The sequence below is a fragment of the Misgurnus anguillicaudatus genome, chromosome 24 (assembly GCF_027580225.2).
Source record: "Misgurnus anguillicaudatus chromosome 24, ASM2758022v2, whole genome shotgun sequence".
Lineage (NCBI taxonomy): Eukaryota > Metazoa > Chordata > Actinopteri > Cypriniformes > Cobitidae > Misgurnus > Misgurnus anguillicaudatus.
Window position 1 is genome coordinate 23,096,759 of NC_073360.2, and position 25,733 is coordinate 23,122,491.

General features: G+C 36.8%; 1 protein-coding gene across 4 annotated transcripts in view; it reads left to right on the forward strand.

The window, feature by feature from the left end:
• Positions 1-25,733, forward strand: part of bcas3 (BCAS3 microtubule associated cell migration factor) — a 289,480-nt gene that overhangs the window by 87,303 nt on the left and 176,444 nt on the right. For 3 of the 4 annotated variants that reach the window (XM_055196656.2, XM_055196657.2, XM_055196654.2), the window contains exons 16-17: positions 6,811-6,961; positions 15,161-15,205. In XM_055196656.2, the coding sequence (XP_055052631.1) occupies positions 6,811-6,961; positions 15,161-15,205 (196 nt within the window). The remainder of the gene's footprint in view (positions 1-6,810; positions 6,962-15,160; positions 15,206-25,733) is intronic. The other variant, XM_055196655.2, reaches the window with a different exon arrangement.

Consider the following 25,733-nt stretch of genomic DNA (forward strand, 5'->3'; position numbering starts at 1 on the left):
CTCTCCTCTATCATCAGTGAAATAATTAGGCATAAATGATGTACTATATATCAACAACATCCTGGTTCCTTAGACTGAACTTGTATGACAAGCCTATCCTGTGGACAGAGCAGCATTGGGTTTCTTTGAAATAACACTGCAACGTTCACGACTGGGAGCAGAGAATATGGTCCTCACTTACCCATAAGTACATTGACATGATCGAATTACGTGCTCCTGATCAGAGCCACATGCCGAGGTGCATTGATTGAGTCAGCGGATGCCTTCCTGTTCATCTTCTCATGCGCCGTTTGCTGCGTCTGTTCGTCTGAGGTGAAAGATCCAGAGCTGTCTCATCACACACACATGCATGCAATAGGCTTGCAAACAAACATGCTCACATATGGTTTCAGTAAGGCTGTTATCTGAACCACAGACGAGTGTAGGTTCCCACTGTCACCAAGGTGCTGCTCTGATGAGCTGTAAATGTTGACATGTTGTAAAGTATTGGATCTGATTACAGACAGACTCATATTTGAACGTACTTTACTAGATTATGTGCCTGAATGGCTTTCTTTGAGAAGTATTTTGCTACGGTATTATACCGCATTGGGTGACTAGGCATTTATTTCTGTCATGATGTAATGGCTTGTAATCAGATGGCAGCTGCAATAAAATCAGTATATGGAATATAGAGACAAATAAAAAGCATACGGGTTTTAATGCAGTTTGAAGTCTGCCGTCGTTACTTGTACGGCATAAAGTCTGGTAATAGTCAGGAAGTTTCATATAATGTTTCTTCTCATTAAAGTGAATGCGTGTATTGCGAGCCCGAAACTTTGCAGGGGAAAAACCTCTGCTGTCACTTTAAAAGCTCTCTCATTCACCCCTGGTTGGGGAAAACGACTGGCAATTTGCCATTTTCTCATAAGCTGGTTTGACCCCACCGCAAGCCTGAAAATAGCAGCAAGGAGATGCTGTGAAAGAGGCAAACACGGTCCACCAGAAATGGCTACTGATGGCTTTTCCACCGATGTATGATTCTTCTAAAAACAGTAAATCTTGTGAAGTTTATTTTCTTTGCAGCATCTGTGTTTTATAATGGTTCTTATAATTTGTTTTCACTTCATCCTCTGGGATTGCTTTTATCCGGCACTTCTTGGCCTCTCCTTTTACTTTCCTTTTTTCCCGTTCCACTTGTAGTGCTCCTCCTATGAAAGTGTGTGTTTTAATAATGATAGCTCTGGGAATTGGCACAGGCCGACTTGACATGACAGCGCCTTCCTCCTGAGCACGGCGGTACCGCCATTGTTTCTTCTCCTCTCCACTCATTTCTCTCTTCCCCCCTCTCCTCCTTTCTTAATCCCGGCCTCCTGTGAACTACTCTCTTACAGGAGCATGTCTGGGAAACCTGGACAGGCACAGAACACATGAATGGCCGAAACAGAACATATTAAAGTATTCCCAAACTGGGAGAATGCCATTTTCTTTTTTAGGAATGTAGGTCTTCCTAAAAATCCGATCTGGGTGAAAATTAGGGTTTGTCTCTAGTCTAGTACTGAATAAGGTACCAGTAAACCAAAAAACTGAAACAAAATAATGTTCATGTTTTTTAATAAAATGTTTAAACTTTTTTTACACCATTGCAGATAACTACTCGACAGAAATACTTACATTTTACTAAATTTACAACACAAAACTAAATTCCCAAATAAATCATTATACAATTAAGAGACCACTTCAGTTTTGCCTTTAATCATCATATTTACATGTATCACGACTATTTCTGTCCAAAGCAAACCTCATGAGATGTAAATGTAAAATGTAAAAGACTGAGTGGATACAAAGACACATTAAAGATGCGGTTAAAAATCAGGGTTATAGTATACCATAAAATTGATTTTCAAAGATTTATTATAAAAACGAATAATTTTTTCCACTAAATGCAATAAATCCATGACAAGTTTTTTTTTTTCAAAATGCTATAAATCTATTGAATCAATATATAAATGTGCATTCATCTTTGCCATTTTATACTCATTTAGTTGAACAATTGTACACACTGATTAAAAAATAAACATGAATGGAATTAATCAAAACACTTACTTTGTCATATTAAGAACACTGTCAGTGCTGTGGTTATACCTGACGTTGTCGCTTAACGTTTTTCACAGCGATCAGCTGTAAAATGTTTTGGTCCTGCTCGATTTTCGTTGACTTTGAGTAAAATAATGGAAAGTTTTTCTTAAGATCCCCTGGGGTCAATGTGCTATCATGACAGAAGCTTGATGCTGTCGGGAGAACAAGCAATTGGCTCCCGAGCGCCTCTCGCGTAAATTATTGGGTTTATCAATGCTATTAAAGTATTATTTTGTTTTTGTTTGTTTGTTGATCACAAAGTACAAAGTAGATGAGGAAAACTAGGATTCTGTGTACTCAATGCGCCGCCATTGTTTGTTTACATTGCGTGGAATAGTTCGCTGTAATTTGTTGAGCAGATTTATTGCATTCTGTAGAAAAGGAGGAGTGGCGTTTATTGCGTTTTGGGGAAAAGGGAGAAAAGATGACAGAATAACACGGCGGATATTGTATTTTGCGTAAAAATAAGAATTTACTTTTAAATACTGACCTGATATAATACTGATTTTTGCAGTAACTAATTTTTTTCAAAATTGGCGTTTATCGCGTTTTGGAACCAAACTCTTCATATATTTCTGAATGTATTTCTAAAATACATGAAAAACATTAGCATTTTATTATTGAGAAATAAATTTGAACTTGTTTTCTCTGTAGTATTCAAGATTGGAAAACACATTTTCTTGTTTGGAAAATGTTTTACCCGTTTCAAGTTTCAGTAAATAAATGCAAATAAAAACAGTATTTTTATTAGAAACTTGGCAGAAATGTTGTCGGTAGTTGGCAGAATGAAGCAAAAATTATAATTTTACTTACACGCATACCTAAAATAGTAAATGTAGAAAATAATTTTCAAGTGGTCTCTTCATTTTTTTAGTGGGACTTGAATTTGTCCATCGGGATTTGATTGGATCGTTGAAAGTTAGGTCGTGTTGCTATTGCTAATCGCTGTGATATTTTTTTGGCCCCTCCCTCTTGCCATTCCTCATGACCGTAAGTAAAGATCGTTTTGAGAAGGGGAGGAGATTAGCATTTTTGGTTAAAGATTATGATGGCATATTGTTTTTTTTTTTTAATAATGAAGCTCACAGATAAGTTAATTGTAAAAATACCACAATATTAAAAACAATTAATTTGTGACTTTAAGACAAATTAGTGGATTGGTTTCTGCCTTTGCCACAATAAAAACTTTGTAAACATGCGCAGTTTTATTGTTTTTTATTCTGATTTTGTTCATCTCTTCTGCTTAAAGGAACAGTATATACGAAATGTATATCAATTAATCATAAAATAGCCCTGATATGTCACTAGACATTAAGAAATCATTTTCATTTTAAATACTTATATCACTGACAACAGTGGTATGGTCAGGATATTGTCATTTAAAAAGTGGAGTTGCAGCCCTCAACTGATGTTTATGTTGTCATTTTGTGTATTGGCAACCAGTTGTGAGATTGCAGTACCAGTTTTAGCCACAAGTTTTGTTATTGCAATACCAGTTTTGGCCACAATCCTACATACTGTTCCTTTAAAATTGTGTGTATCTTATCTTTTGAGCAATTCCATGCAAATATCAACTTTACCTTGAAAAAAGTTTTTACCAAAAGTTTTCTATTCATATTAATATTTAGTGTCTTAAATACCAATGTGAGGTCTCTGTTTAAGTTTTCTTTTTTTTCCGAATTATTTATTTGTGTGCACGCAGGTGAAAAAGTAGTACACTTCCATAGTGTACTTAAAGTGCTTTATTTTCGCACACTAATTTTGTACTTAATATACTAAAAAATGATCTTTAGTACTTCTTAAGATGTTCTTAAGATTATGTAAGGAATAATTGACGAAGGGCCATTGAATTATAAGAAAATAATGCACACCAAGGTGGTAATGCGGCACGACGCGAAGCCGTTACACCGCAGGTGTGCATTATTTTCAAATAATTCAAAGGACCGGAGTCAATTATTCCGCTTATACCACGGTTACCACAAACATTGCTCTGGTGCCTATTTTTAAGACATTTGAAAAATTAGGTGTGCGGTTTACAGAAAAATAATCAACACCCATAGAACATTTCTCATCCAATCAGAATGCAGCATTCAACAGACCCGTGGTATAACTAAGTGCACTTCACTGTGCTATTTTAAGGCACCATAAATATGAACTAAAATGTGCTAAAAATGTATTTAAAAATGTATTTAGGTACCACTTGTAGTAAACTTGAACCCATCTTTGTATGAGTAAGTGTTAACTAAATAAATTTTTTAATACCGAGATAGTATGTTAAAAATGCATTTTAGTTCATATTCATGGTGCCTACAAAATAGCACAGTTACAGTAAGTACACTTAGATTATCTTAAGAACATCTTAAGAAGTACAACATCAGTGTGCAAAAATAAAGCACTTTGAGTACACTATGGAAGTGTACTACTTTTTGACCTGGGCAGCTTTCAGAAATGTCAGATCCACAGTTGTTTTTTCCTCATAAATGCGCTCGTGAAAATTAAATTAAGTACTATTTAACAATTTGGGAAACTGACTGATAAATTGGTAGTAGCTAAATTCTTAATTCAGCTCAATGTTTTTGCAATTTAAAAGGACTGATGGTTTGCTATGTGTTGGTTTTTCTTTTTTTCAGAACAGCCTTCAAACAAACAGACAACGACATTAAGTCCAGATTGATTTGTTGGGTTCATTGCTTTATTAGATGCAAATAGAACAGCTTGGGAGAGAAAAACAAGATATCAGTGACAGGGAGCCCAGGTTTGTGCCATTAGAAGAAAATGCAAATGGGGCGGGGTGAGCTTGAACAGAGGGGTCAGGTGACAGGGTGACCCAGCCGCCCTCTTGGAGTTAGGCCTGCGACGGCTGTGGATTTGCATTGATAGATCTTCTTTCCATTGGCTTGTCATGTATCACTGCGCTGGCCATCACACATGAGTCATTAATCAAATGACGGCTCCATAAGCAGTGTCGTTTTGACTAGCCAGGCGCCTTGCCTCTCTCGGACGTGCCATACTTGGGGCTTTCGGCCAAGCCCTGCCACACTCGGGTTTTCGTCATTCCGCGCTTGGGTTTCACATCACCCGCCGCGCATGTATGCCGTCTCGCCGAGGCGTATGCCTTTTGAGGACTTGAGTTTCGCCGCCATGATGCTGTTTACGTGCGTGTACGGGGTTAAGTCGGGCTTTGATTTAGAGGGGGTTACGAAGTGCAGACCAAGAGAGTGTGTCCTTCTTAGAAAGATGCTAAATTCATTAAGATTTTTCTTCCTCTACTTCTAGTCTTTGTCTGTCAGAAGCACCATTATGGGTTTTCAGGCTGCTTCCTGTTCGAATTCCTTTTCTTTTCTGCTGCTCTCGCACACAAAAGGTGGCTGCGCTTGGGGTGTAGTGGTTTTGAAATGTGAAGGGCCCTTGAGATCCGGGCCCCGTGTGGAATGGCGCAGGGGTTTGTGTAATGTCTCCAGCCAAAGCAGACCTTTATCGAGGGCCATGAGGCCTAAATGGCCTCTCTTTGGTTATGCACAATGACAGCGTTTCTGGGTATTAGAGAGAGACAGAGAGGCTGGCTAATGATCTAAAACCCCTCCAACACTGTGCCACGGCTGCACTCAGTGCTTTTGCCCTCAGATAATCATTGTTTTGTGTCTCAGGTATTTCTTCTACCTTCTGAATACCCTCTTTCCTGTGATATCACAATAGAAGCAAGCAAAATGTTCGCAGAGATTATTGGCTAGGTCCAAAAAATTTTATGTTGAAAGGAAAAAGAATAATGGAGTTAGAAAAACAAAAAAGCTGTACTTATTTGTGTGTGTGTGTGTGTGTGCGTGGCTGCGTGTGTGTGTGTAGCGTGTGTAACGTGCACTACATGGATCAGTTGTTTTCACATCTAAAATTGTAAGAAAGTACGGATGTGACTTTTTATTAGGGCTGCCTAATGATTAATCACGAGTATTCGTTTGAAGAATAAAGTTTTTGTTTACATAATTATTATACACAGTACATCCACAAATATTATGTATATATCAATACAAACACATGTATGTATAATTTTGAGGAAAGATATATTGATATAATAAATATTTATATATGATATAAATTATATGTACATATACAAATGTTCATACACATGCAACTATTTCTTAAATATATCCATGCATGTGTGTGCATATAATTATATATATATAATTATTGTACACATCACAAACACATTTATTATGTAAGCAAAAACTTTTATTCTTTAAACGATAGTCACGACTAAACGTTAGACAGCTCTACTTTTTATTTGTTGATGTAGAGTTTATAATAATGTATCTTAATTGTGTTTTTTTCAAAAATAAGCAATGTAGTATAAGAGGCTGTGTTACATTGTGAGATGTAGACCATTTGTGACCCTGTCTGTGAAATCTAGGCTAAAATCTCATTTATAGGATTGTTATAGGATTTTGATATTTCATATTTGACATTTCCTTACTTAGTCAATATTAAATATATCAAGGTTATATTTTCACTGAATGCTTTTTATATCATATAGGATGATCTTATGTAAAACAACAAATACAATTTATCTTGGTTTTCACAGGTAGGGTCACAGCTTTTTAATTCAATGCTGAGAGATATCCAAGATTTTGATATCTATAATAATAACAATTTAAGGATTTATTTTTATACCTCTTAATTTTTCATTTTTATTTCCAGCCAAGCTTACCAGTCAAGAATCCTTCAACAACTTTACCAACAACAATATGGGCAACCCACGCCTGTCTCCGCTACCCAGTTTGACGGTCGTGCTTCCTCTGGCTCAAATAAAGCAGCCTATGACCTTGGGCACCATCACCAAGCGTACCGGGTGGGTTTCTAAACACTATCTATCAATCTATCTGTCTGTCTGTCTGTCTATCTATCTATCTATCTATCTATCTATCTATCTATCTATCTATCTATCTATCTATCTATCTATCTATCTATCTATCTATCTATCTATCTATCTATCTATCTATCTATCTATCTATCTATCTATCTATCTATCTATCTATAGGATCTATAGGATCTATCGTATCTATAGGATCTATCTATCTATAGGATCTATCTATCTATAGGATCTATCTATAGTATCTATCCATCTATAGTATCTATCTATCTATCTATCTATCTATCTATCTATCTATCTATCTATCTATACTGTCTATCTATCTATCTATCTATCTATCTATCTATCTATCTATCTATCTATCTATAGTATCTATCTATCTATCTATAGTATCTATCTATCTATCTATAGTATCTATCTATCTATCTATCTATCTATCTATCTATCTATCTATCTATCTATCTATCTATCTATCTATCTATCTATCTATCTATCTATCTATCTATCTATCTATCTATCTATCTATCTATCTATCTATCTATCTATCTATCTATCTATCTATCTATCTATCTATCTATCTATCTATCTATCTATCTATCTATCTATCTATCTATCTATCTATCTATCTATCTATCTATCTATCTATCTATCTATCTATCTATAGTATCTATCTATCTATCTATAGTATCTATCTATCTATCTATCTATCTATCTATCTATCTATCTATCTATCTATCTATCTATCTATCTATCTATCTATCTATCTATCTATCTATCTATCTATCTATCTATCTATCTATCTATCTATCTATCTATCTATCTATCTATCTATCTATCTATCTATCTATCTATCTATCTATCTATCTATCTATCTATCTATCTATCTATCTATCTATCTATCTATCTATCTATCTATCTATCTATCTGTAGTATCCATCTATCTATCTGTAGTATCCATCTATCTATCTGTAGTATCCATCTATCTATCTGTAGTATCCATCTATCTATCTGTAGTATCCATCTATCTATCTGTAGTATCCATCTATCTATCTGTAGTATCCATCTATCTATCTATAGTATCCATCTATCTATCTATAGTATCCATCTATCTATCTGTAGTATCCATCTATCTATCTGTAGTATCCATCTATCTATCTATAGTATCCATCTATCTATCTATAGTATCCATCTATCTATCTATTGTATCCATCTATCTATCTATAGCAGTAATTCTCAAAGTGTGGTCCGCAGACCACTAGTGGTCCGCCAAACCCCCCCAGTGGTCCACCAAAAGATGACCTGTTTATACAATCGTCACTTATTTAAGTAGATTTTTAATGTACTTGCAAAACTGTGATATCAGTTCTTGCCTTTTTGTTTTAATAACGTAAAAATGGATCGGTGGCTAAACCAAAGAGGAGTCAAAAGAAAAGATCAAGCGTCAACTGAAAGCAGCTAAAATCCACAGATCTATTAGTTTTATAATGTACTAGTTTTTGTTTCATGTGAAAAACCCTGTAATTTCAGTGATTTTGGACATTAAGGGGAACAGTATTTTATTGTTACCATAGTTACATCCATAGATTCATATACCCACCACCTCAGTTTTAAACAAATGGCTCTTTGGAATGACATTAAGTGGGACCTAGGCTGTTATAGTATGTTTAAAAGCATTTTTTTCACATGTGCAGTTTGTTGTTCATATTAAGCTGCAACTCATTTCACATTTACTTTTTTCAAATGAAATAAAATTCATATAATAATTTCTGAACATAGCATTGCATTTGTTTTAAAAAATAGTTTTTGACTTGAAACAGTTGCATATTAAACTTAAACTAGCTTATCCTTCCTATTTTGTTGTTTTTTGGGGGGCGTGTTAGAGTGGGATTCTGTTAGGTGGTTCTCAGAAAAAAATTGGAAGAAAAAGTGGTCCTTGGGCTGAAAAAGTTTGAGAAACACTGATCTATAGTATCTATCTATCTATCTATCTATCTATAGTATCTATCTATCTGTATATCTGTATAATTTCTCTGTTACTGTACCTCTCTTGAAGTTTTTGGTCGTCCCTGTTATCATTCACGCTATCTTGTATAAAACAACTTGAATAGCAAAATAATACGACACGATGATCGCTCTAAATCACTAGACTTATAAAGAGTATTAATGTTCCAACGATTGCGTGTGAAATCGCTTAGTCTTTTCTCATTTGCGAAACCGTGTTGGACCATGATTTTGCATGAACTCCTCACTTACGCAGGACTTACTTAAGTGGCATCAAACCGTCATTTGCCAGATGATTGTCTGAATATACACAAACATGCAAACCTGGTTTCTGCCGCATATGGAACTTTAATGCATGCGGTCCAATTATTCCAAAGCCAGATGTATTACATTTACTGGACGTAGAATGCGGTCACTCTATGTAATATGAAGACGGCGGTAAAGACTGGTTGCCGTATCAATGACTGCAGTACGCATTTACATACTGACTAAACATAATTATGACTTATTCCAATTGTTTATTTTTATTTAAATAAAAAGTTTGAATAGGAAATTCGCTAACGAAACACTGGCAGGTCGGGTCAATGCTTTCAAATGGGTGGATGTGGTAGATCTGTACAAGGCCCTCCTGTTTGTTGTCACGTACTGTAGTACGCTTTTCACAGTCTAGTTACATGCAGTGTGAGACTAAATAGCCATCAGCGCATCCAGAGTGCATCAGTTTGGAGTCTTAATAATTCAGAGTGGTGTTTGATTTGTTTCCCGGCCTCTCAGCCCCAGTTTAAATGGCTCATTTCCACTCGCATGCCGAGTGGAAGACTGTACGTTGTGCCATCGTGCTGACAGGGTTGACGTCAGAGTGGGCTCCTGTCCTCACATTGCAGTCCCAGTTCAACTCATTTCTATCTCAGAGTCTTTCTTTCTCTCCTTAGCTGAGGCCAGCATATGTGTTGGCTGACGAGGGAAGGCCTACGTTGCGCTCCTCCGTCTATGTGTGTCAGCTGTTTTCCTGCACCCTCCTGTCTTTTCTCATATCCTCTATGCCCGTCAACGTGCCCAGAAAACTCTGCCATTCCCCAGCCACAGCTCTGAGTGCTGTTGATCTGAGGGTAGAAGGCCCGGCCAGAACATGGGGAGGCCTTCCACCTTACAAACAGAGCCTCTGTATTAATGCAGTTGGACATTTGGCATTGCAGCTGAATCGCACTGCCGCTCTGGTGTGGGGTAAAGCCCCCTGCAGTGCTCTACCTGAGAGTGAGTGCGACTGGGCATGCTCAGATTAGTAAAGCACCATCTGTGTCTTGTTGTGGTATTTGTTGATTCTTTAATTATTTATTTGGTGTGTTAGTGCACAAGTGTGCGTAGGTCCGATGCATTCATACCTGTTTGAAACGTATCTGTGTTAGGAGGATTGTATGTGAAACACACCAGCTGCTAAACCTGTTTTAACCTAGACTTGATTTGACTCACTTTTGGTGGAGGATGCCTTTCGTCATTTGCCTTTGGCCAGCAACATATTGTGTACAAAATATAACATGCTTTTTATGTTATAGATTATATTTATATAATGGTAAATTATGTTTTTAGACCTTAATTTAATACTTTATAAAGTTAGTCAAGCTTTTTATATTAAATTTGAAGGACAGATGAAATGTCATTTACCTCACTTTTACATTAATGCATTTAGCAGACGCTTTGTCCAAAGCGATGTACAGTGCATTCAAGGTATACATTTAAATAAGTATTTGTATTGCTTGGGAATTGAAACCACAACCTTTTTCGATGCTCACGCAGTGCTCTACCAGTTGTGCTACATGAAAACTTTCTTCTCTTCATCCCTGATGGAATTAAAGTTATAAGTATGTAAATACAGCCTGTTCAGTATTTTTTATGTGCTGATCCAAACCTTTCAATATATTTTTCAAGTACACTGTCAGAAAAAAAGCTGTCATTGGGGTGGTACCCTTGTATAAAGTACACCTTTGCACCTAAAGGGTTCATATTAGTACATCAAAGGTACATATTGGTACCAAATAGTGCACATTAGTACCTAAAAGGTACATATTGATAGTTTTCATGTGTCGTTACGCACTTAGGGGAACGTCCCCCTGGTGGGCATGAGAGCGCTATGTGCCGTTGACCGCAGGTTAAGAAGTAAGTGATTTCTTTTGTTTAGCCTAAATACTTAATGGTTGTAGTGCAATAAAATACAAGCAACGAGGAGACAATCCTGAAAACACAGAAAAGAGGAAGTTGTGAATTTTGTGTCATAAATGTATGTGTCTCTGTGCCCAGTTAGGGTAAACAATGGCAGGCAGCCATCAATATACACTCGTATTTACATTGACCACTTCATCAAAAGTAACCTCACGTAAACACTGGCTATATTAATCATTGTAATTTTAGCCATAAGTCATTATCTTTGCGTAATTTTCTTACCAGGATTATCACATACTGAAGCAACCAAGGATAGTTAATAGTTATACTAACTGCTAAAGTTAGCTAAAGAGTTGTCTTGTGAAAATGCTACATTTATGTTAAAGAGTAAAAGTGCAATGTTTGCAAATTCTTTGCACTTTTATTAGGTCATTTGTTGTGCTAAGAGTAATAAACTTGTGCTCAGACTGAACTTTATTGCTTTTCATTAATAAGATTCAATATATTATAAAACAATACAATATGATGATATAATATTAATGTAATCCTGGCGGCGAGGAATTTTCCACGAAATACATGTAAACACAGCCAAAGTGGAGGTCTGTCATTAATCTGATGGTTTTTATTGACTATAAAATATGGAATCGGGTGCTTTGTATAATCATAAGTGCCCAAAATGTGTAGTTTTTGTTCATATTTTTATTCAAGTTTTCTTTTCTTAAGAGGTTATTTAAATAATCGTGGCTTGAAACAGATGGAAAATTGACCAGCTTTTGCTGCCTCTCTGTGTAGAGCCCATGGTATATTACCTGCTTTCTTGCCCACCAAGAAAGTAGGTCAACTAACTAAAAACTATCATTCGGTACCAAACAAACACATATCTGCAGCTAAATGGTATATATTGAGAACTTTTTAAAGGGTTCTGCCCCAGCAACAGCTTGGGACCATTTTTTACCATTTTATGTGACAGTGTATATTGCAGCATTTACTCTCTGGGGGCGCTTGCACCGCAAACTCTTTATTTTTCAATCACTCCGCAAAGAGACTTAGATTACTCTGCTGATTTTGGACATACATATATAATTTATACATAATTTAAACGTTAAAGTGTCTAGTTTTTTTCTGTCCATTCCCAATAAAAACAGAATGTTGTCCTTTTTGCAAAATTAAGAAAATAAACATAATGCGTGTTCTGTTCTCTCTCTGTCAGTGGAGTACTTTCAGAGACGTGTCAGAAAAATTAACTGTAACTTAACGAATAGTTGTCATAGAAACAAAAGATAAATGTCTACATAATGCTTAGAATGTCTACTTTTAAATTATTTTAGTGAAATCGAAAACAAATATATTCTTATTAGGTATACTAACAAAATACTTCACTAGCAGCTAAATACAGTACTTATGCAAGGCTAATTAGTAGATAGACCTGTCAGGTGAGGCAATAATAGGTGTGAATTTCTGTCGTTTTGTGATCTTTCTACCAATCACTGTTCCCATAACTTTTATGTTCCCCTGATTTAAGCTGTCAAATCAGCCAATTTAGTGAGATCCATGCCTACTGACATATTTAGTATAAATAACACTAAAGCGTTCTTTCTAAAATGACATGAACCCCATTGATTGTAGCAGTAATTTTAAACAAATGTTTGGATGTGAGTAAAATGTCCTGTGAATATTGGTTGCTATTTCTCATTTGACAGTTTAGGAAGAAAACAGTGATTTCTTAAATATGTAGACATGCAAGTTTTGAAGGGGACATTTCATGAAAATCCGATTTTTTCCATGTGTAGGTGCTATAATTGGGTCCCCAGTGCTACTGTTAACCTAGAAAATATGAACAAGATTAACCTAGTAACTTAGTTTTGGTAAACTATTCTCTGCAAGCATGTGAAAAAATAGGCCATTGAAATTTGGCTCCCCTTATGATGTCAGAAGGAGATAATACGACCCCTTAATCTGCACCAACCATGGCACTGCCATTTAGTGCAGAGATCTGCTCATAAATGGAAATTTTAACATTAACGTTATATTGCGCGGGGCGATGCAAATGACGCGAATTGGGCTGCGCGATTGCCACGAAAACGCGCTATTTGCCTCAAATGCGCCTTCGCGCAAGTTGAATATATTCAACTCAAGTGAAAAATTTGCATGACACAAAGCTAAATCCCGCGAGTAATCTAGAGGGAGCAACGCGATGCTACGCATTTGGTGTGTACTGTACGCAGCATTAGAGAGTTTTCAGAACTGTTGATCGATTGCTTTGTATCAAAACCGGGGTTTAAATGGCTAAGGTGGGTCAAGATTGACAGACAGCAGCTTTGCGGGATTATTATGTATTTTTTGGGGGGTAAATGCGGTTATATTACTTCATTATTGTGAGCAGGAATCAAAATTAGGTGGGACAATATTCTTACCATGTACCCATTGCGGAAAAGAGCAGTTAGAAGGCATTTTATAAGGAACATGTGCGCTTTGGTTTTTAATGGCGTTGACGTGCTCACCAGAATTCATCACCAAAGAGCTCTCAGGTATGTTCACGGTTAAAAAAAGCTATAAGATAGTCTGTTTGTTGGTCCATTGGGTCGGATTGGTTTCACGCGTATACCGAACCGCACCAGAGCTTATAACTGATGGTGTTCTTTTCTAATAGCAAAATGCGCCTGGATGTTTCAATCATTCACAAGTGTATTCGGGATTCCTCTTACCTCACTGGTAGGCTTAGTGTAATACGTGAAGTAAGCTGCTTTTGGCCATTGTCTCATAATGTAGTAATGGCGGTGCGCGTAGCTGTAAAGAGCCTGTGTCTATGTGAAATGTCTTGGCGTAAATTGTTTACGCAAATCTGTTAATGGCTTTGGAAGTGCGACACACTCGCGAGCAGAGAGATAAACCTGTTAAAGATTATTGAAGTGAAGTTGTTGCTCTTGGTGACCACATACTGTCATCATGTGACTTCTTTTTGTTTCCTGTCAATAGATGTACACTCATAGCACTCTACGGATTTGGATGAAATCTGCTTTTGGCTTGCTTTTTTATTGTTATGAAGTCGGGTCTAAGCCTGTTAAAAATACACAAGTGTGTTGTGATAGATAATACAGTGTTGTCCTACTTATTTAGCTGCAGATGTCATTTTCGTAATCTCTTGTAACACTTAACTTATTTCACAGTTATACACCAAAGCAATCATCAATGCAGCTAAACAAACATGAATTTTAGCGTTTCAACCGTCTCCATGGAAACTCATTCATTTAACTTTGGCGTCCATCCATTGTCACAGCTGGATATTTACTGAGTTCATTCAGCTGAAGTGTCTCGCTTAAATATAAAGCAGTAATTTCCACTTGAGATGCAACCAAGCAACCCATTTGATTGTTTAGATTTAGATCAGCCGTGGCGTGATGTTTGAGTATTTTAAGCCCTGTGTATAAATGTAAATCATTGTTTATAATGTTATACATTGTTCATAATTATTTAGTGATCGCTCACATTTGATTTGGTTTGGGAAATTCTTAATTATAAATCAGTTATGTTTGGCAGTATAAAGTAGAAAAGATTCAATGTCTTTGCTAAACTATAAGGTTTTGTTTCACAGACAGCGATTCAGCCCTACTAAATAGTAAACTCATTCAATGGGCTGTCATATGTACGACGACTTCTGCCAGAGGGTAACAAAGTTGAATTTGTTTTCTTTTTATTGCTGTTGGGAAACGCTTTTGGCTGTAAAATGTTTACGGTCATCCATTGGTCTGGCTGAAAATCAGGAACCCACTTTCTGTCTCTGTACTACTGTAACTCTTTAATATTAAACAGTTTCTTATTTTAAAGACAAGCTTTATAAGCCGTCTATTGAAACATTGGATATTTACCTAGAGTTGAGGTAACAATAACTGATTTATTATTACACGTTTACCTCTGGTACGAAAGTATAAGTTGCATTAAAATCTGCTATTGTTGTTTGCCCAGTCGAATCAATATTAATGCTTTTTCCATCTATCTCTGTGTATCTTTTCCGTCATGAAGACCCTACCTGTTTGGGGCTGGATGTTTTTCCATTAAAACTCCATGGTGAGTTTTTCCAATTCACTTCCAGCATGCTTTCCCATCGCTTCAGCAAACGACTGCGTTCGTTCCATCTTTCATTGATTTCCGAAAACCTTTTCTTGGTTTCTTTTCAGTTTATTCTAGCACGCTGTGGGAGGATTTGAAAGATGTGCTTTTTTGTTCCTTTTTTGTTCCCTTTGTGTATGTGGATCGCTGTTTGACTGTACTGCCAGATTTCTTATGGCCACACAAGCTTTTGTGTATTTTTCATTGCTAACCTAATTTGTTTTAATTGAAAAGATTGTCTGTTTAATGGTACTGTAATGTAAGTTGAAAGCAAGGCCGTTGTGTAAATGTTCTATTAAATGACAAAGTAGACACATTAGTGAATTATATAAAAAGCATTTGTCGGTCACAAGCGAAGATCTAAGACGTTTTAGTTAGAACAGTCTGCTTTGGTGTCATTGCGAGAGAGGAAAGAGTTTTTCTTCTGACGTTTATCACAAAATATTGTGTTTTGCTATGTTAGACATCAGAGTTGTGTTTGTCAGGCCATCTTGGGGTTTAAACGAACCTTCTCTTCAAAGTGGTTCGCTTTTCCAAAACAAGGATTGTTTATCCAAAAATGCCTTTGTGTTCACATTCATGTTATTGTCATTATGATTTTATTGGCCAGTGACATTTGGAATAAGGGTAAAAAGATGATGCTGGTGCTGTGTGCATTAAAGTTGCAGTCAGTAATTTTCTTTACCCCTTAAAGGGGCCATTGCATGAAAATCTGACTTTTTCCATGTTTAAGTGCTATGATTGGGTCCCCAGTGCTTCTATCATCCTAGAAAATTTGAAAAAGATCAACCCAGTAACTTAGTTTTGGTAAACCATTCTCTACAATCACATGAGAAAATAGGTCATTGAAATTTGGCTCTCCTTGTGATGTCATAAGGAGCTCTTATTATAATAATACCGCCCCTTAATCTGCACTATCCAATCACAGCACTGCCATTAAGTGCAGAGAAAAAGAGAGAGAGTAAATAATTCACAGCACAATTGAGTTTCAATTGTAACAAACCACTCATTTGCATTTAAAAGGACACCCCCAAAACGGCACATTTTTGCACACACCTACAAAGTGGCAATTTTAACATGCTATAATAAATTATCTGTAGGGTATTTTCAGCTAAAACTTCATATATGTGCTCTGGGGACACCAAAGATTTATTTGACATCTTAAAGTCTTGTGCCATGGCCTCTTTAACTTCATGTGAACATTTAATTTGGTTTTAATAGATTAACTAATGGCTACTTTACACTCTTAATAGGATAATTGTTTTTAATAATTGTCTTTAAAAATGATTGAAGCTATATATACATATTTGATGAGAGTAAAGAAATAGAAAATATGGTGTAAAGCTCTATAACTGTATAACTTTAACTAAGTTAAATGTTATGCTGCGTTTACACCAGCTGCGGTAGAGGCATGGAGCGCGAGTGATTTCAAAGACACATTAACGAGTGTCTGGAGGTCTTGCAAATGAGGCGTTTAGCGCGGCAAGGTAGACGCGTTTCTGCCTGATTTGCGTGCCTAGTTCACACGAATGGGGCGAATTGAGGGTCTGCCGTGGTACGCCCGAATGATGCCTTTTGTGCATTTTGCGTTTGATGCGAATTTGCGGCTGACGCCCCGAGTTGAAAGATGTTAACTTAGTTAACTTAGTTTTTCGCACCGCTTTAACCAATCAGGACCTTGACATTGTCCGTGAGCAGACACCCGGAGCTATACGACACAAGTTCTTATTTCTATAGAGACAGGAATAAAAGGAACTCGCTTGGAAGAGTGTCAGTGAGGATATTGGGCAACCTGGTAAGTTGTAAATACACATTTCACTTTTGAGTCACGTGACGTTTATCGACCCGCGCCGTTTATTTTCCCCCTATAGACCAAATACAAACTGGTAACTCTCTCGATAAATGCACAATCAACATCAGCCTTCTTGCAAACAAACAACCGCATAGCACTTGCCCCTCCCACAAGAAGCAGATTTCGCCTCTGACACGCGTAAAATGCTTGTTTTTTTCCACGCGTCTACTTCGCTCTAGACGCACGAATGCATTTAAACTGTTCAAGTGGCAAACTAGGCGCTATAGACGCAATTTTGACGCCTTAAACCCGGTTGGTGTAAACGCAGCACTAGGGCTGGTCCTAGCTTAAAAAACATTTTTGAGCTGTCGCAACTAAAAAATATCCTGCACTGACAAATCTTAAAATATGCCAGTGCCATTGATTTTTCTCAAGATACATCTCTGCAACGTCTTTTCTGCCTATAAAATGTCTATAAAAAATGTCTATAAAAGATGCTTAAACATCTTAAAGATCACCTATTGTCTTATTCACATTTTTAAATTTCTTTTGGTGTGTAGGTGTGTATTAGCACATGTTAACGATATGCAAAAGGTACAAACCCCAACCCTAAAGTAATTGATGACGCGAGTTATCGTCTCCAACGCGAATCTCTTTTCTTGGACTACAAAAAACACACGGATTGTAGGCAACAGTTTACTTCCTGGGATTGGTGATGTAGACAAGACCGACATTATCATAATTCCTCCCGCTTCGGACTTACAGCCTGTAAGTTAACTCCTGTTAGCAACCGAATCTTTCAAACATGGTAAGGAGCGTCACATTTCTGGCTGACGTCAGAGGCATTCAGATCAATCCGCAACCGCGAGAGGTGAAGCCGTAGCAGAGTTCGAGCGGCCATCTTGCTATGCCCAACCGACAAAGGGCATCATTGACTTACATTCAAAATCATGATCTAAATTCACCCGGTTTACAGCGTATCAGTCACACAAGATTAATTTTAAGTATATGTGTATGTAAATTAGTGTTAATTCTGATGTTATTTGCAATGATTGTTATAATCAGGCAGGATAAGAGATTTATAGAAAACATTAAGCGTGGGTGCCGCTGCATTCTGTTGTAATGACACAGGGGTAAATAAAGTTTGATGACATTGAAAGCCTACACGGTCAGTGTTATTTCTCTAAATAAAAACGTATATTCTATGACTTTTTAAAAGCACAGCGGCATCGAAATTGGGTGTTGTTTTTATATTGCTGCAAATGTTAGTTTGACTATGTTTAGTAACTCACTGTTTAAAAAGTAAAATATACCATTGTAAATAAATAACTATGTACAATGCTTATGACGTTTGCGTTATAATAATAAACAGTGAGACTTCAGATATAAAAACAGAGACTGATAAAGTAGTGTTTTTTGATTAAAATCTCATAACTCCTATTAATTTAATGGAATGTTTGGGCATACCAATATGGCGACGAGGCGGCTTCACAATTGTGACGTCATGCGCAATCCAGTCATTTATACAGGTATAGATCAGTGGGGCTAGGCCTTATATTTAAGTAGCTTTTACAAATATACCTTACAACATAATAATGTCAATGATTTATGTTAATAAATGTAAGTGCAAGCTGTTTTCAAAATTGCATTTTAGTTTGGGACTAGTATAAGCCCTGTGCGGGATATAAAGCTTCATAAAGATCTAGTTTTAGTATGCAGTACTTACAGCAAACATTAGTTTGAGCTTCAATTTTTTTACTTTATGGCAGAAAAGATGAATTTATGCTGAAAAATCAGGTTTTATATGCTATGTGATGTACTGTACTGAAATTACAGTTTTTGGATTTCATTCAGACAAAATCAGACACTTTGTATCATTATGAAATAATTTTTAGTTGTGGCCTCAAAGATCTTGGCAAAACGAACTTCCTCTTCAGCTCTCTGTATCCCTCATCCAAAACAAATGAATCACATGTGCTGTTGTCCTTACGCACTACCAGAGCTCCTCCGGCTTCAGTTTCAATTTTTGTTGTGGTGTCCTCACATACGTTTTAATTAGATCTTTTTCCTGTCCCGCTCTGCTGTGATCTCAGAAGTCGTATGTGTTTCAAAGGCTCGTCATTAACGTTATAAATCTAGATATTCCCCATGGTTTCATCTTGAATGAGCGGTGCAACTTGAACTCTACATTCACATCTGAATGTTTGATTGATTAAAGTTAACTGTAGAATGTGATATTTAACAGTACGTTTAATAGCATACACTCTTGGTACAAAAACTGGGTTGGTACCCTTTGAAAAGTTATGATGTTACTGATCCCCACAAAGGAACTAAGTGTAAACATTTATCGAAAAACGTTTTACAGACTAGAGAAATACAGTAGTCCTCTCAAGAGCACATATTTAGAAAGTTCAGGTTTGATATTCATCTGGATTTATGGAAACGTTGTTGACAGGTTTTCCTTTGTCCATGAAACGTAAACCTTTTAGTATTTTAAAGAAAAGAATAAACAAGCCTCTGAACCTGTTGGCTTGAATTTTTTACAAACAGCTGGGCAACACATACTGTATTTACCAGCATATTTCTAAGGAAAAGGAAACTCGAGCCAAATCATGCACCTTCCTCAACAAAATCCCAATGAGGTGGAACACTGGAAATGGAGGGGAAAAGTTTCTATTCCTCTTTTAGTTTTTGATGTCTGCCTCTCGAATGGCTGCGATAAGCGGGGTAGCGTGTGTGCGCCGTGGCTGCGTTCCCTTAGCCATATCCGAGGATAAGCTGCTGTAAGAAAATAAATGTGACATGTTGAGAGATATGTCTACGTTCTGCGCGACCCTTTCAAGAATGCAGACCCCATTGCCTGATGTACACCAACCATATGGTCAAGTGTGTAGATTAGCGTTCCCTACAAACTGTCAGTGGGACAAAACATCGTAATGTTTCTTTATAAAATTGACTGGTGTCCTCTAATAAGTTGGAATGAGATCTATACGCTCCCATAAATGACAGAATTGAGCAAAAGAGCATTCATGAATTGTTTGCTGCAAGCTATGAAAACAAATGGAGGTTGTCCTTACCATCGATGGCGCCTCGTCTGTGACCAGGACTGTAATGTGAAGGGGCTTTGATAGTGGACATCACAGATTAAATTATGCCCTTGAGGAAAAGCTATTAGCCCAAGTCAAGATTTCTCATATGTTTAATTTAAAGTGGAAATGACATGCAAGAAGTCTTTTCAGTGAATTAGAGAAAGAGAGGGGGAAAATTCAAAGCCTCTTGAAGTAGCAATGAAAATGCCAACGTGGTCGGGATAAGGATGAATTTAGCATTTCTTTAATAACGTCCGTCTTCTCTTCTCTCAATCTAACTAAATATGTTTATGCTTCATAATTTATTGATTTTAGGATGTGTTTTTTGTAAGCGACTCGCCATGCCAATATTTATCTAGAATAATACGTTCACTCGATCTGCTGAATCACTGCAACTCGAGTCATGTTCTCTAGCCACTTTAAGTGAGACCAAGACGGAAAGAGTGATTTAAAAAACTCCAGCGGTTGGTTTAAGGAATTTTAGATGCAGTGTAAAAGGCACAAAAAACACCATCATCCATCTCCATCGTGCCCTCAAAGAAGAACATGTTGACCAAATCGTCTTCTAACCAAAGCCTCTTCAAAGAGCTTTTTCCATACTTGGCCGGCTTCAGAAATCCACTGGCAGATGAGCTCTCAGCTTTTTTGGCTGAGAGTCTGAAGCTATGCCTGGCTTTTAGCTGATGTTTTTGGTCTCATCGTTGGTACTTGCAAGGTTATTATATACCTTGAAATGTATATTAAGAATAATGTCATTTCCAGATCTATTATGCAAAGCACTTAGTACTAAGGCATTGATAAAAGTATTCGAAGTTTGGTTCGATCTGTAATTTTATAGAAATGAATGTTTAGTTGCACTGAATTCACATTGCCTTCATTATTCAAAGCAGCTGTGAGCACATTCTTTATATTTTTCCTAAAAAAGCCAATTACAGAACAAGCTTTGGTGTACTTGCAGTACACAGGGTTCCCACTGCTCCTTGAAATCCCTGAAAGTTTGTGAATCTGGAAAAAAATTTAAGGCCCTTGGAAGTTTTTGAAAATATACATACATAGATACAGGTCATTGAAAGTGCTTGAATCTATTTAAGCAAGAAGTTTCTGGAAAAAATCCATATTATTCCCTGTGTAGTGTAGGATAATAGAATAAAAAATTGTAGACTTTAGATTTCTGGTCTTTTTAAGCACACATGCTAAACTGTTAGCTTCAAATGCTTATATCTTCTGTATCTGAATGTTGATTCATACCAAAATACTTTTTTGCATAGTTGTGTTTGACACATGAAAACGTCCCGGGTAACCTGAGAAGGGAACAAGACGCTGTGTCTTCCTTGCCATACTTCCTGCGTACCTGTAATGCTGTCTTTGGCAATATTTTCAGATAGCAATATACTTCCTGTCTCCCCCGTCACCACCATTGGTTGAATTTGATATACACATTCAGACGCACTTACCCCTGGAGGCGTCCCCAAAGTGTCACCATAGTGACGCAGCGCGAGTTCCCTCGAAAGGGAACTGTAACAATGTATCTTAAAAGGTAACACAATGTAACCTTGCTCTGACTTAAAATGTGTCCCCACATTTAGTCCTTGAATTTGATGGTATTGGACCTGAAAAGTCCTTGAATTTGAAGTTAACTACGGTGTGGGAACCCTGAGTACAAGTAAGCAGTAAAATACAGTAAAAGATAATAATCTACATTTTGTTCAATACATAAACTATTCACCAGCATTCCAGCCTGGAAAACCGCTAAGCTCATTCACTTTCCCGGCATCCATGAGCTCTGCAGATGGCAGGAAGGATTTACAAGTTTGTTTGAGGTAGTCTCTACTTTTTTTCTCTATGGTCACTGATGTCTAGGCCAAAGCAACAGTTATCTGATATCAAAAATGTCTGCTGTCTCATTATATCAGGCCCGCTTGGGAATCCTGCCTTTTTTTGGAAAAAAGGAAACTATGTGTTTTACTCTACTGAAATCTTCACATCCTTTGGCGGTTCTGTGTGTTTGTTCAGGACTATATCTCCTGTTTTACACTGACAGACAGCGTGAACCACGGTAACTCCAGCCAAGGTGATATAGTGACAAACTGCTCATATCTCCCTGTCAACAGCACGCACCGCACTGTAGTTATTTAGTTAAGCAGGCCCAACCCGCATCCAACACCAATAAACACGCGCCAGTATCTTTCCCAATATTTCTGTATGTTTTTTTTGTCTTTAATCCTTGCCAACCAAGAACCCTCGCCTGGTGTCGGTTAAACAAAGATGTCAGCTTCACTCCTCGTCCTGAGTGTAATTTACGACTTGATGACAGTTTTAAAGGAAGTTACGGAGTGAGATTGCAGCTAAGCAACAGGTCACTCAACACCTATTAGCGTAATGCAAGGCTGGAGAGTCTCGGTTCAAACACTGGACAATCCATCCACATTAACTCCAAGTCCAGACTTCACGCTCTAGATAGAAGGATTTCATTACAATCGACAGTTCCCTTATTTGTAAAGACCTCATGAAATAGCTTGATGAGGAGTTTTTGTACCGTGTTCATGCATCTTTTCTTCAAACAGGAGGTTTGGGTCAGACTTGCTGTATTCAAAGTATTTTTAAGGGTTAGTTTAGCCAAACATTTTAATTTGGTATTAATTTCTCACTGTCATGTTGATCCAAACCCTGTGATTTTCTCTTTCTTCAATGAAACTCAAAAGGAGATATTAGAAAAATCTTAGTGAGTGAAAGCCTCGGTCATCATTCACTTTCATTATATAGAAAAAGAGCAGAGTCTGTAATTTTTAACCAATGTATTAAAGGTCACGTTCTTTCTGATCCCATTTTTTAAACCCTAGTTAGTGTGTAATGTTGCTATAATAGCATAAATAATAGCTGTAAAATTATAAAGCTTAAAGTTCATTGCGAGGCGATTCATTGCCAGGCTATTTATTTTCTTAAACAGAATTCGCCTTTCAAAGCCTACAGCGAACGGCCGGTTTGGACTACAGTCCTCTACTTCCTGCTTTAATGACGTCACTACGGTAGAACAGTTTTTTGACTAAACTCCGCCCACAGGAATACGTCAGTCTCCAGCTAAGCTAACGGCAAGCTAAGCTGCTATCTAATCACAACACACTAAACAAGCTTCACAATCCAAACTCGTTATGTATTTCTGAAGGAGGGACTTTACAGAACAAGTAAGACATCAGCCCGTTTTGAGGACAGTGAAAACAGCGCTATAGAGATGAGTAAATTGTGTGGAAAAATACCGTGTTTTTTAACACGTGAAACATGAACACATGTTATATTGCGCACTGTAAACACAATCAAAGCTTCAAAAACACAGAATGAACGGACCCAGTGTTTGCTTTTATAATGTCATTAATGCATAAGCATTTTATTTTAGCCCATTCACATCCATTTGTGTATATTTGAGTGTGTGTGATTGATAGCATCACTGAAAAAATTATTCATTCAATTTACTCAATTTTTTTAAGGTAAGTGGTCGCAATACATTTTTTTAAAGCTACATTTAAACAAAAAAGTGAAAAAAATAAACAAACTTTTGTTTAAATGTAGCTTAAATAAATTGATTGTGACCACTTGAAAAAAATAGAGTAAATTAAATGAACAATTTTTTTTCAGTGATCTAGATTCTGGTACTGTGGCAGACAGCCAGTATTAATTTCTCTGGGAGTCAGTCTCTTATACATTTTAGGTACAGAGGTCAAGTTTACCGTGTTGATAAGTCAGACAATAATACTGTGCAGCTACTGTTCTAGGATGAATTCCATATGTGAGCCCTTATCACAGTGCATAGCCATTTTCTCTTGTTGCTTCATCAAAATGTGCTGTCATAAATAAAATTTCAATAGGCCCTAATTTTTTTTTCAAATGGCAAGTCAAAGCGAGGTCTTCCAGAGCAGCTTAAGAGCCTCCATTTGAAGCTGATTTATAAACAAATGACAGCCATTATGTGGTATCTGCACCGTCTAGACGCCTGCAGCGTGTGTGTGTTTAGCTTTAACAGCACCATTATAGTCACTAAATTGAAATGTAAAAAACTAAATCTGACATTGATGCATTAAGGCTATGTTTTTCTGATTTTGTCAACTGTGGAAAAAATGTATTTGCGAATGAAAATACTGTGAAATAAAATTATAGCCATTATTACATTACAAACAATTACTGTACATGTGTCGGAAGTTACATGTGCGCTGTTCAGCTACAGGCAATTCGGACAATTTAGATATGATCCTAAAATGTATCTGTGTCCGAAATCACCTAAAATGGCAATATGTACTGTATTTAGTTAAGTACCTGCTTATTGAATTATTAGCAAGTAAAATATGTGTTATATGGGTACAATACTGACATGCCTTTTTAATGCTTTATTTTTGATACCCAGATATTGTCTAAACATTTTTTTAATGACTTCTATATTTACTGTGCTAGCACAATGGCTTAAAGTGTCATCACCTCTAAAACTATTAAAACAAATTCAGCAGAGAAAATAGCCAGATGTGGCACAATTTAGGATATAACACCATTTGTGTCATTAGAACGAATGTGTTAAAAACAACACAGTAGTGTTGATTCTGGGACAACACACTTTAAATGTGTTGTCCCAGAATCCACCCATCTCTGTGTTATTATAAAATAACACATTATGTGTTACTTTTAACATAACTTGTGTTACATTTTAACACAAAATGACACATAATGTGTTAAAATTACACATAATGTGTTAAAAGCTTAATGCACAAAGATGTGTAAATCCTTTCTAAAGGGGATCGCACAGCGTTCTAAAAAAATCGAACACAATGTTTTCTATGAGTATACGCACACCGGCGCCGCCATGTGGCGCTTGTCCATGCCGCCTAGCTGTGACTAGGAAGGTAGGTCGCGCCACACAGCGCCACTCACATAGTTTAACATTAAATAACATCATATTTGTCCCAAATCATTAACGATTAACATTGGCTGCTAACGTATAATTTAAATTTTGAAGTAGACGCTATCTGACGAAGCTCGCGCTATTTAATGTGCATTTCCGGTTTACGATATCTCCGAGTTGTCCTAGACTCGACGCGACGCTGAGCGGACGGTGTCCGACCCCCTTAAGAGTGTTGTCTGCGACAATGGGAATATATGGCAATATGTACCACTGCAGTAATTCTATGTATATACTTTTTTACAGTACTGTGCAAAAGTCTTAAGCCACCACCACCAGCTTTGTTGTTTTAGAAAAGTTTTTATGCCTATGCATATTTATTTTTTTACTCGATACTAACAGAAAATACTGGAAATATGTACACAACATTAAAAACAAAACAATTTTCAGAACTACATTTCTAAAGTCAGTATTTAGTGTGACCTTTTTTGGCACATTTAATTAAAATGTTTTGTTAAGTAAATAATCAAATTATGTTAAACAGATTACAGTATGGTAAGTTTTTAAACTTTGGGAATCAAAGAGATGAGGATTTTTTTATGTGCATGAAATGTGTGATGCATTATGTAATTGTTCACGTTTTGTTTTTGGATATCATTCATGTGCAGGAAATTTTGCATCCCAACTGTGAGTCTTGTCAGTGCTGTGTTTTTATTTCCTGTTAGA